This window comes from Crocodylus porosus, unplaced genomic scaffold (assembly GCF_001723895.1).
Source record: "Crocodylus porosus isolate Cpor-Errol unplaced genomic scaffold, CroPor_comp1, whole genome shotgun sequence".
Lineage (NCBI taxonomy): Eukaryota > Metazoa > Chordata > Crocodylia > Crocodylidae > Crocodylus > Crocodylus porosus.
Window position 1 is genome coordinate 85,120,171 of NW_017728943.1, and position 13,662 is coordinate 85,133,832.

General features: G+C 42.6%; 1 protein-coding gene across 1 annotated transcript in view; it reads right to left on the reverse strand.

The window, feature by feature from the left end:
* Positions 1-8,199, reverse strand: part of FEZ2 (fasciculation and elongation protein zeta 2) — a 61,041-nt gene extending 52,842 nt beyond the window's left edge. The window contains exons 1-2 of the mRNA XM_019548603.1: positions 8,154-8,199; positions 3,396-3,514 (exon numbers count right to left, since the gene is read on the reverse strand). Coding sequence (XP_019404148.1) covers positions 3,396-3,514; positions 8,154-8,199 — 165 coding nt within the window. The remainder of the gene's footprint in view (positions 1-3,395; positions 3,515-8,153) is intronic.
* Between the last annotated feature and the right edge of the window lie 5,463 nt (positions 8,200-13,662).

Below are 13,662 nucleotides of genomic sequence, written 5' to 3' on the forward strand. Positions count from 1 at the left end.
GCGGGGGGCGGGGGCAGCGCCGAGCGGGTCCCACACTGTCTCGAGGGGGAGCCCGCGAGCGCAGCCCTGGCCTGGGGCAGGAGGAGTGGGGCCCAGCCTAGCCTAGCCTGTTTTGGAGGAGCCAGGCTGTTTGTGAGGGACTCCTTGCCCCACTGCACCCCTTTCTTTCCTTGCAGCAGTAGAGCTGACGTGGGGAGGAGGGGGGCACCAAAATACAAGGTAGGCCAGGGTGCCATTTTCCCTAAGGCTGGCTCTGAGTAGACCATGTGCAGCCAAGCAGGAGCCCTTTGCATTGCCCTGTTTCACCTGTGCTTGAGTGCCCAAGCTCCAGCATAGGCAGATGAGGTTCTTTGGGTGATCGGATATCTTTCATTAGGCCAGCTTAAATAGTTGGGAAACTTTTTTTAGCAAGCTTTTGGGTTTAAAAACACTTTGTCAGGCTGAGGAAGTCTATGCAGTCAGTGCGTGCTCTTACAGGATGGAATGAGTAATAAGCCAGAGTCTAGGCTGGTATGCATGCAAGACAGCATGGCATCCATTTGCCATGGCAGTGGAGAGATCCGGCCCGGCTGGGCCTTCGACTCACCGTAGGATCAGAGCAGGTGATAGGTGATGGGCCCTGCATTAGCTGACCACCCAAGAAAGAGATATGGGAGTCCCCGTGGAAGGTTTGCTGCTAACATCAGCTCAGTGCACGGAAGCTGACAAAGAGGCAAACAGCATTAGAGATTATTAAAGGAATTGTAAACACAATGAGAAGTATTATCGTGTCCCTTTATGGTGCATTCACACATGAAATATTGCACCCAGTTCTTGTGCCCACACTCCCAAAAAGAACTCCAGAGAAGGGCAGTGAGGATGATTAGCAGTGTGGAGGGGCTTCCACATGAAGAGAGACTCAAGAGGCTGGGCTTGGTTTAGAAATGACACTTGAAGGGGAAATTATAAGGGTTTACAAAATACTAAATGGCAAAGAGAAAGGAAATAGGGATTTATCACTTGTTCTCTCACAGTACAAGAACTAGGGTTCCCAGTTAGATGAGTAGGTTGGAAGTTTAAAACAAAAGGCAGTTCTCTTTCACTCAGCATGTAATTAATATGTGGAACTCATTGCCACCAGATGTTGTGGAAGCTGACACCTTAGCCAGATTTATTTGGACAGCTAGGGAGGAATATACAAGTATTGTTCCAGCATGCAGGGATGAAATCAGGAAAGGCAAAATAGAACTGGAGTTTCAGCTAGCAGGGGAAGTGAAGGGTAATAAGAGTAAGTATAAGTATGTCGGTAACAAAAGGAAGATCAGGGAAAGAGTGGCTCCTTTACTAAATAGGGGAGGCAACTTAGTGACAGATGATGCAGAAGAGGCTGAAGTACTCAGTGTCCTTTTTGCCTCAGTCTTCACCAGCAAGGTCAGATCCCAGACTATAACACTTGGAAGCAGAGTTTGGGGAGACGGTGAGCGGCTAACAGTGGTGAAAGAGTAGGGTCGGCTGGGCTATTTAGAAAAGCTGGATATGTATAAGTGCATGTGGCCAGATGTGATGCACCTACAGGTGCTGAGGGAGTTGGTCAATATGATTGCAGAGTACTGGTTGTCACCATTGAAAACTCATGGCAATTGAGAGGCCCTGAATGATTGCAAAAGAATAAATATAGTGCCCATCTTTAAGAAAGGGAAGAAGGAGAGTCCAGGGAATTACAGACTGGTTAGCCTCACCTCAGTCTCTGGAAAAAATGGAGCAGGTCCTGAAGAAATCCATTTCTAAGCATTTGAAGGATAAGAAGGTGATTTGGAACAGTCTGCATGGATTCACCAAGGGCAAGTCATTGCGTCATCAAGACCAACCTGATTGCCTTCTATGATGAGATGACTGGCTCTGGGGATGCAGGGAGACAAGTGGACATGATATACCTTGATTTTAGCAAGGCTTTTGATATGGTTTCCCACAGCATTCTCTCAAGCAAGCTAAGGACGTCTAGGTTGGATGAATGGACTGTAAGGTGAATAGAAAACTGGCTGGATCATCAGGCTCAAGAGGATAGTAATCAATGGGTCGATGCCTAGTTGGCAGCCGGTATCAAGTGGAGTGCCCCAGGGGTTAGTCCTGGGGCCAGTTTTGTTCAATATCTTCATCAATGACCTAGAAGACGAGTGGACCCACAACAAGTTTGCAGATGATACCAAGCTGGGGAGAGTACTAGATATAGTGGAGTGAAGGGCTAGGATTGAGAGAGACCCAGACTAATGGAAGGATTGGACCAAAAGCGTGTTGATGGCCATCTTGCTGGGATCATCTGATCCCAGCAGTCTTTCCTGTCCAAGTGCAGGGGGGCTAGACCTGATGATCTGTAAGGTCTCTTCCAGCCCCCAACAACTATGAAACTATGACAACAAATTTCATAAGGTTCAATTTGTGAGGTTTCTTACAAGTACAAAGTTCTGTACTTAGAATGGAACAGTCCCATACACTGATACAGGCTGGAAGCTGATGGGCTAAGCAGCAGCTTTTCAGAACAGGACCTGGGAGTTACAGTGGACAGTAAGCTGAATATGAGCCAGCAGTGTGCCCTTGTTGCCAGGAAGGCTAGGGGCATACTGGACTGCATTTGTAGGAACACTGTTAGCAGATTGGGGGAAGCTATTCTTCCCCTCTATTTGGTGCTAGTGAGGCCTCGTCTGAAGTACTGTGTCCAGTTTTGGGCCCCCCATTAGAGAAACGAGGTGGGCAAATTGTGGCATCCAGCAAAGGGCAGTGAAAATGGTGAGGGGACTGGGGCACATGACTTGTGAGGAGACACTGAGGGAACTGAGTTTTATTTAGTCTGGAGAAAAGAGAACAGGGTAGATTTAATAGCATCCTTCAATTACCCTGAAGGATGATGCCAAAGAGGATGGAGCAGACTGTTCTCAGTGGTGAAAGATAACAGAACAAGAAGCAATGGTCTCAAGTTGCAGCAAGGGCAGTTTAAGTTAGAGATTAGGAAAAACTCTCACTAGGAGAGTAGTAAAACACTGGAACAGGTTACCCAGAGAGGTGGTGGAATCTCCATCCTTGGAGGTTTTTGAGACCTAACTAGACAAAGCCCTGGCTGGGATGATCTAGTTGGGGATGGTCCTGCTTTGAGCAGGGGGTTGGACTAGATGACCTTCTGAGGTCCCTTCCAACCCTAATTTTCTATGATTCTAAAGTAGGAGGAACATCCCTGTATTTTTATCTCAATGTAGTGCAGCCAAGGTGAATGCCAGATTGGGGATATAGAATTAACTTTGTCCAACTACAAGATACAAACTATTTGTGCCTTATCTCGCTCAAGATTTTCATCAAAATAGCCAACTTGATGTAAACATACACTTTGCAGTTAAAGGACAACTATCACAATAGCCTCCACCTACTTTGCGTGGGAAGAGCAAATTTATGCTCCTGCAGGTAGGGGTTGCACAGTCAATCAAGGATTCATCCTTAAACACATTTTGTGCCTCCTGAAGGGCATTTAGCTCTCCATTTTTTAAACCTAGATTAAATATGAAATATAAACATGAACTGGGAGTGTTAGGGAACCTCTTTGTCATTATGTAAGTGGAGGGAGCTAGCATCTAACAACAAAGGTTTTAAATCTGTAGAGCCCTGGGTTGTGTGGCTGGTACACCCCTAGAGCACTATTCAGAAAGTATTACACCCAGATAGTTGCCCTTGGGTTAGTGGATGAAACCAAGGCTATTTCAGGCAACTGGCCAAGAATGGATAGCAGACATTGTAGTCATTTAAAACTACACATTTTATTTATAATACAGACTCTTCATTTCTGTGAATGTGCTGTGTTTTTATGTCATGGGCCTACACATTAGAATTCTCCAGTTAAAGGCCTGCAGAAGCCCAGACCCTTATTTGGGGGTTAATTTCCTTAGAATAACTCCACATCTTTTTGCATACAATACCCAGTTCCCAGGGAATTACAGCTTTCAGAACAAGATAAACATTATTCCAGTAATATACTGGCCAAGTGAAAGAGATGGCTAGGTTGTTCATCTGTTGTTAGATTGCTCAGAACTGATTGGATTTGTATGTGTAGGCAGACCCCTCTCTCACTTAGAAGTAACTGGGTACTAACCCATGAAACTGCAGTAATATTCTCTAATGTTCTTCTGCTTTCCAATGAACACTGATTGATTTGTCTGTTTTTCTTAACAGCTATGTTTTCATTTATCTCAGTTCTTGGATAAGATAACTTCCTACATTGCTTTCAACTTCCACTGATAAAGGGAGTGATAGGATCTCAGATCGAAAGGGCTTGGAGGCAATCCACTCAAAGGGCTGATGGATTCTGTTGTTCCCACAAGCTAGAAGGAAATAAGTGTTACTGCAAACTCAAGAGTGAAATAATGTTTACATTATATTGCTATATAGTACAAAGCTATGGAATACAAACTGGGACTTTTTGTATAACTCTAAATATACTAACCAGAATATGAAGTTTTGTACACATAACTTAGAAACTAGTGGAATAAACGATAAATAAACCATATTTATAGAAAGTAAGTTGAAACACCACTGAGGAGGAATATTCTGCACTGGTCCACACCTGCAGGGAGCAAACAAGAAAGCCAAGGCTGCAACTGAACTCCAACTGGTGACACGGATCAAGGACAATAAGTCCTTCAAATATGTGGGGAGTCAAAAGAAAAACAGGCAACATTGGACCCCTGTTAAACCAGTTGGGGCAGCTTTCTACTGACACCGAGGAAAAAGTCAATCTGCTTAATGATTACTTTGCATCGGTTTTTCACTAGACCGAAAGGAACCACCCTGCTCAACATGATGCAGGATGACCAGGGTAAGGATGAATATATGCCCACCATTGGCATGGTTCTTGTGAGGGAGCACCTTGAGAGGCTGGACCCCCACAAATCAGCTGGTCCAGATAGATTGCACCCAAGAGTGCTAAAGGAACTCGCAGGCATCGTAGTGTAGCCACTGGCAAGGATATTTGAGAACTTGTGGTGCTCGGGAAAAAGTACCTGAAGAGTGGAAGAGGGCCAATGTGGTGCCCATCTTCAAGAAGGGGAGGAGAGACAACCCAGGAAACTATAGGCCAATCAGTTTGACCTCAATCCCTGGGAAGATCTTGGAAAAAAATGATCAAAGCCATTCTTGACAGGCTAACAGAAGGCAACATTCTGAGGGATAACCAGCATGGGTTTGTTGCAGGTAGATCTTGCCTGACCAATCTCATTTCCTTCTATGACCAGGTGAGGTATCACCTAGACAAAAGGGAAGAGGTTGATATCATATATTTGGACTTCAAAAGAAGCCTTTGACCTGGTGTCCCATGATGTCCGCATGGAAAAATTGGGCAACTGCGGCCTCAGTTATTCCACAGACCGATGGCTAGGGAACTGGCTCTAAGGTTGGACCCAGAGAGTGGTAGTTGATGGAACTGAATCAACATGGCACTCGGTAACTAGTGGTGTCCCCCAAGACTCTATTCTCAGACCTGTACCCTTTAATGTCTTCATAAATGATCTGGGCACTGGTGACAGAAGCGGACTGGCTAAGTTCTCTGACAACACCAAACTTTGGGGAAGAGTGTCCACACTTGAGGATAGGGTGGTGATCCAGACGAACCTCGATAGGCTTGCAAGGTGGGCAGATGAAAACCTGATGGTATTCAATATGGAGAAATGCAAGGTACTCCACATTGGGGGGAAAAAGAACCCTACATCACATTTCTAGGCTCAGCAATGCTATACTCACTAGCATGACTGAAAGAGACTTGGGGGTCATGATCGACCACAAGATGAACATGAGCCACCAATGTGATACCACAGCTGGCAAAGTGAACAAAACTCTGGCTTGCAGCTACCGATGCATCTCAAGCAAGACCCAGATATCATCCTGCTGCTGTACTCGGTCTTGGTGAGGCTGCAACTGGAGTACTGCATCCTATTCTGGGTTCCACAATTCAGGAAGGATGTGGAAAAGCTTGACAGTCCAAAGGATGGATGGACGCACGCACAGAGGGCAAGAGTACAGGCCTTATGAAGAAAGGCTGTGAGCTATGGGACCCTTCAGCCTGGAGAAGCGCAGGCTCAGGGGTGACTTGGTGGCAGCCTATAAGTACATAAGGATCTGGGGGAACACCTGTTCACCCAAGCCCCCCCAAGAGTTTGCAAGGTCCAAACTCCTGCAAGACTGTTGTAGGCTAGACACAAGGAAAAACTTTATTGTCTGAGCCCCCAAAACCTGGAACAGACTCCCTGCAGAGGTGTGGTGTAAGCACCTACTCTGAACATTTTCAAGAAACGTGTGTGCTTATCTTGCTGGGATCCTTTGACCCTAGCTGACTTTCTGCCCCTGGGGCAGGGGGCTGGACCTGATGATCTTATGAGGTCTCTTCCAGCCCCAACGTCTGTGAAATCTATGGAAAACTGAACGTTTGTGGATGAATGGCTAAAAGTTTGAGACAGTCCCAAGTTTGAAACAATTTGCATCTGAAATGCCCTAGGATTTGAGATATTTTAAAGTTGCCTCAGTTTTAAGACAGCTAGAAGTTTGAGACAAAGTTAAGTTTGATATGGCACACTGTTTGAAATGGCCTTCATTTTAAGCTGTTTAAATTTATAAATTAATTTTACAATCAATTCCAGTTTTAACTAGCTTATTTCAAACATTCATATCTTTAAAACAATTGCCCGTCTTTGCTTAAAAGTTGTCTTTGTAGAATCTTAGAGAAGTAGGGCTGGAAGGGACTTTCAGGTCATGTTGTCCAACCACTGGCCAGAGGCAGGATCATCCCTACCCAAATCATCCTACACAAATTCATTGTCTAACTTACCAGTAAAACTGCACAGTTAAGCCTGACAGCCACAAAACATAACACCCTCACCTGCCACAAGAAAGGCAAGAGCACAATGAGTAGCCAATGTCCTGCTGCTATGGGGGTTGTTAAAATATACTTGAGATCTAAGAGGGGCCCAACTCCCTGCAACCTCCCTCTCCCTCCTCCTTCAAGTCTGTACCAGTCTGACTATGGCTTAACATTTCTTCCAGACTGATATGATGATCAGTCTGACCCTGAGCAGAGGGACAAGACCCTCTAACCAGGAACCTGTGAGTAAATCTCAGCAAGAGCACTGGCATGTCCCAGTCAAAATTTCCAGCCTTGGCTGCAGCCAACACTCAATGCTTCTGAGGCAAATGAAAAAAAAAAAAGCAACCAAAAAAAAAAAAAAAACAAAAAAAACCCCCAAGCCCCCACCCTGACATGTATAGCAATAGGCCCCATATGGCAACCAGCAAAGCACCAAAGCATGAGTTTACCCATAGTAGAGCATAGGCACAGCTACTTCTAGACCATCCCTGACCAATGCTTGTCCAACTTTCTTGAGGATCTTCAATGTTGGAGAGCCCACAAGGTCCCTAGGCAGTCTATTCTACTGTCTTACTGTGGAATGGTGAAGAAGTTTTTCCTGATATCCAGTCTAAACCTACTTTACTGCAATTTTAAGACATTGGTTTGTCCTGGTCTCTGCAACAACAGAGAAAAGGTATTTTGCCTCTTCTTAATGGCAGCCTGTGGCAGTGCAACCTAGGGGTGCCGTGAACTCCCCTAGCGCCCCCTACCTACTGTGCCAAATCAGGTCCAAATGCACCCTCTTTATCTCGCCCGCCATGTCTTTGATGGTAATATGTTAAAGGGAGGCTGCCTTTCTAACCCTCCTTGGCACGGTGCCTTGATGTATCTGGGCTCTGTCTAGTTGCCCACCTGTGCCCTCACAGGCACCTCCTGGTTTCTCCCACAGCTCTTTCAGCCCACACTGGGGCCCGTCTCCCTGCAGCTCTCACAGCCTGCACCGGGGCCTTGCCTCACGATCCCAGCAATCAAGGCTCAGGTGGCCATAGCCATGCCTGGCCCCCTTCTCAGGTCCTACATCCCACTGGGGCTTCTTGCCTGTGCCCACACTGGGGCCAGGGTCAGGACACCCCAAAACACAGTGCCTTCTCTGGCACCAGGAACCCCCACATTACTGGGGAGCTCCTATGAGGCCTCCTCCACCCCTACAGCCTCACCCAGTCCTCCGGTGTAATACAACAACAAAACAGAAAACTCACACTCCTGTGTTCCAACACAAATTCCAAGCCCCCTGGCTAACCTTCATATATATCCCTACTAGGGTTTCCTCCACCCAGTATCCTCATGCAGACGCTGCTCAGGCCATTAGACTTCTCTGGTATGCCTGCCCTGCTTGCTCCAGCAGAGCTCCACCTTCCTCACTGCCAGAAGGGAACTGCCTCTGGTCTCAGCCTAGGCTGTTTATATAGGCCAGGCCCTGCCCCCTTCTGGTCAGCTGACCCAACTGGTTGCCTCGGCAACCCACACCTGTGCTGCCCTGGTGAGTGGCAGCTGAGCCCATATTACTGTTGTGAGTAGCAGGCACCTTAGTGCCCTGCTACATAGCCCTTCAGATACTCGAAGGCTGTGAATATGTCTCCTCTTAACTGCCTTTTCTACAAGGTCATTGTTATTTCATAACTTTAAAAATGAAGCCATGGTTGAAAACTTTGTAGTTCAATATGTTGGGTGCATAAGAAATTCCAGTTTGCAATATACATAATCTGAAAAATAAGAGACTTTTTAAAGGCATAAAGGATCCGAATTAGGGCATGGGTATGTGTGTAGCACAATGCAATCAGTTTTCATGGCAGTGATTGTCAAACTACACAACCATAGAGGAAAAAGTGCAACTATTGGACTGCATCATTGGAATACTCAGTGACGTGGAATTGTCCAATTATTGTTGATGATTTTTGCTATGGTCTCTAGGCTATCTGGCTTTACATACTGCATCTTGGCTTTGATGGCTAGAAAATGATATTTAGAGGTTTGTTTTTAGGAATTGGCTTGTAGGTAAAATAGATATTGTATTAGAACAATGGTTTAAGGGAAAGGCAAGGGTTAATTGATTTCTAAAAGCCTGTTTGTTGCACTGTTTCACAGCTTTCAAGTCAGACAGGGTGTCTGAGGCCAATGGGCATGCACATTCTGGGAAATTAAAAACATTCAAACCTTATTTTCATAATAGAGATAGGCCTGGCTCCAGTGCCCACTTGCAAAAACAAACAAAAAAACCCCTTGGGATTTCTGGTTTCAAATGAAATGACCAAATTAAGGTGTGTGCATGTGATAGGTTTACGAAGATAGGATTTGGGCTGACAAAACAGAATGTGGACAGCATGATGGCCCCAAGGAAACCAATCAGCGATACCCAGAAATGAAGAGTCATTGGAAGAGAAAGAATACCAAACGAAGAGTTTTCAAAACAGCAAGTTGTCATTGGCCCCTCACTTCCAAGGTTGCTGATATCAGACATTCAAGCAAAGAACCTAAAGGTAGCGTTTACATTCCGGCTGGACACACCACTCACATTGTGCATGTTCTGGGCACTGGGGAATTTGGGTTAATGTATGTTGTAATCATTTTGCTTGCTTTGCCTGCATTGCTCTTATTTCTTATCAGTGTATCAATAAAATTCACCTATTATCAACCAGAGTAGTGGTCAGTCTGAAGGTTGTGCTTGCTCAGAGCAGGGTATCAGGACTGGGTTGTGAATCCAGTGCCAACAGACTTCTGTCTTGTTATCCAGGCAATGTGGCTCAGAACCTCCTTCCAACATGTGCCAGGGAAGGATGGAGTTTTTAGCTGGTTCCAGGTCTCAGATCTTGCCTGCTTCCCTATTTTCCCATCAGCCTCTTTCAGCTTATTCTTCTGGCTGCCCCTTGCTCTCTGGCAGCAAATTAACCTCCTGCTCAGGCTACATTAAAGAGAAAGGAATATGCACTGTACTCCAGTTAATTCATCTTTGTGGGGAAAGCTGGAGAGCAAGAAGGAATTCTAGGCAGACTCCATTAGGGCAGGAAAAGAATAAAGAGAATTGGCTGGCTGCAGAAAAATGGGTAAATACCATATTTCATGGTATCTTAGAAATATGTTGAATTCCAAAGCCAGAAAATTACCTTCTCCACAGGGTCCTCCTTCAGGTGAATGCAGCTTTTAGGATTATTGGTTTAATCTCTGCAATCCCCAGGAAGACCCTGCTCAATTAGTTACATTCCCTTACATGTCTAAGATTCTTTCTCCAACCACAAAGGCAGGACTTTTTTTTTTCAATGGAAGCTGAAATTTTGTGGCAAGGACTGAATTCTTTGGCAAATTTCCTAGCAATGGAATTTTGGAACACACAGAGCCCTGACTAAGGTTACACCACGCAATCTTTCATAAGGTCACATTTTCAATTTTGAAATATTTTTCAAACTTAATGTATTTTTTTTTGTTAATGATAGGGACTTGTAATTTTTTATTTTAAAGAGTATAAAATTTGTCAATGGAGCTTGTAAGAAGCTGTTTGCTCTTTACAGGCTTTTTTAAAGGTTGCTGTATTTTATAACTAAGAATGGTGGAGTCCAGATGTTCTTTATAAGGCTCCTGGAACCAGAGCATTCTGGACTGATGCCTCCCAAAAAAAACTTTCTTGAGGAATACCGTTAGTGTGACCCTCTGTTCCTCCTGGCCCTTTTTATTCTTTTTTGCTATTTTTTCTATTGAAAGACCAAGAGTTGAAAATCTCACAGCTATATAACATCTTGTGAAACATACTACTTAATTATATGCTACTGGCTGAATGCATCCACTTCAAGAACAAATGTATTAAACAGTAGTTTCAGTCATTTGCTATCAGATTAATTTAAAGCTAAATGCTTTGTTTTGAGGTGTCCACTGCAAAATTCACAGAGGAAACTTCAAAGAACTTAAGGATGATGAGTTAAGATAATGTCAAGATTTGAACAGCAGGATAGTACAGTCTAAAAATTTTTGAAAAACGTATCACTAAATCAGCATTTCCCAAAGCACTCAGTTAAAGTGCACCTTGTGAAAGGAGTTCTTGTTTATGGCTGTAGGATGTATTACATTACACGGGCAAGGAGCAAACTTTTATGTTAGTCCGTGACTTTGATAATGAAATACAATTCCTTAAAGGTTTTTTTAAGGTAAGAGGCCCTGTGGCTTTTGTTGTGTGGTACATCTCAGTGCTACAGCTTTGTTCTGACTTGTCTCCTGTTGTACCCAGCCCTGATACCACACCAGGCCATGCAAGGGGGCCTCATAAGGCAGTCTTGTGGCCATTTCTTTCTCTTCTTGGGGGGAGGGGAGTTTTTTTCCAGCAAGATCTGGGACTGTTGAGTAGGTTTATATGGCCCCAAGGTAACCTGGGGAGTATAGTGGAGAAATAAAACCACTCTTACCCACTTCATGCTCCCCCAGATCCACAAACTAGGAAGCACTGCAGCTCAAGAGCAGGTCTGAGCATGTGCACCAGTACTGCACTCAGGCTCTCTGTCTTTTCTTATGGAACTGAAAATGTACGTAATTGTCCCTTACGTCTGCATAGAATCCTACTGACTTCACTGTGGCTCCAAATGATTGTTGTGGCCAGGCCTTGTGAAGTAAATGGTAGGACTGAGACCACTTTATTCTTCTGAGAAATTTTATTTACAAACTGCGACAAACTTTTGTGTAAACGTACTGTTAAAATTTAATGAACATTTTTCTAATGTCACTAGGAAAGTGTTTTGGTGTGAAACTAAGACTTGTGCAACAAAACACTCCCTAATTAAAACAGGTCAAGCTGACGTTATCTTTGTCCAGACCAACATTACATAACTCCAGGTCAAAATGATGTGCAAATTCACATCTGAAGGAAGCAAAATGGCCCATTTTAATTAAGATATAATAAGCTAGTTTCTCAAGCAACATTTTATGGAAGTAAGACATATGAAAAATTACAAAAAATACGTGTACCATTAGGTTTAAAATTTTTATTGTGCTGCCAAGAGCCAAATTACAAGAAACCGCCTTACAGTTAAAAAAGTAAACAAGCAATCTGCCGAACCGCAGTGCACTCCAAGTGCCACATATGCATCTATTTTATTTTTTCAGAAAATTATATCTGCATTTCTCTTACAAGAGCACAACAGGAACCAAAGTAAAAGAGTGAAATGGATACAGCACATAAGATAAATCATATCTTTAAAATAATAATAATAATAATAAAATAATAATAATAATAATAATAATAATAAACATTTTACACCATGTCCTATATCCTGCTAATATTTCCAGAATATGGCCTTGATTGTAAAACAAAAGCAAGCATTTACAATTTCTGGATAAAGACTGCTTACTCTTATGCAAGGAATGGATGATTTGTCTTGACAGGATCTTTGTAATGACTGGACAGAAACATATCCGTTTCATCAGATTAAGTACAAAATGCTGGGGAGACTACATTTTTTTCTTACTTGTTTTTGGAAACTGAAGTCCTTTAAACAGAAAAAATGTTGACCCTTAATGACATACCTATTTTTTTTCTTTGATGCAAACAGCTAGAACACCTTTTTGATATTCTAAAGCAAAAAATTGTTAATCTTCAGATTAATAAATTAGGTCATTATAATAATAAATTAGTTTTTTTTCACTTTTAAAGTTCAGCAACCTCTGACCAAGTATTTACAACAATACTTGAGAGTTCCTTTACAAAAAATACATTTTCTTTTCACATTAAGCATACTGGGTATCTGTGTCTTTCATGACAAGCATTTGTAAAAGAAAAAAAGGCAATGCACAAATGGGTAATTAGTATAAAAGTGCCAAGACCTGTTTGGAAAGTTAACATTGTATTATACAGTCAGAGTTATAAATGAGGCAAGCTACAACAAACTTCCAGCTTAATGTGGACAATATTCCAGTAGTTGTTTCAAACAATTGTTTGAAAAATAAAATCCATGAGCTGATGGTGTTATTCTGTGGAACTGATTAGTGCTGCATGTATACTGTCATCAGTGTCTCTAGCCAACTCATTCATTAAAAGCCTTTTTAAGGCCAAGCAGGAAAAGAAATAAGAAACACCCTGAAATGTAGCAAGTAGCAAGAGCAACGCTTACTGCTATAATCGTGCACATACTGTACACACGCAAACACAAGAGTGCACACACACACCCACATGTACATACACGCACACACGCACACACACAAAACACTTTCAAATCAAATAAAACTGTAGGTAGAATGAGATGCTCTCCTTTTGTCTTTCCTAAACTCACAAGTGATTAAGCACTGATATGGAATGCCTGTTTATCTGTTTCTGCTCTGGGTAAAATCTCTCTCAGATAAAAATACATTCAACAAGAAAAAAAATAAAAAATTATATATATACTGTGTGTGTGTGTATATATACATACATACATACATATATATATATATATATATATACACATATATATATATACACATACATACATACATACACACACACACACATACACTATATATATGGTATATATACATATGTAGTGTGTATATGTACATACACATATGTATAAATACATATGCATACATACACACATGTATATATACATACACACAGGCATACAAATACTTTTTGTTGTTTTTTAGCATAATTATATTTACATAAATATTCCTATACTGCTAAAGTTTAAAGAAGCATGATCTCCTTTTTTCTGAGCTTCAAAAAGGTGCTTGAGTAATATACAATTAAAATTAAGCAGCTTCCTAGCATGGAAGTAGTTTCTAATCTGCATAACCAG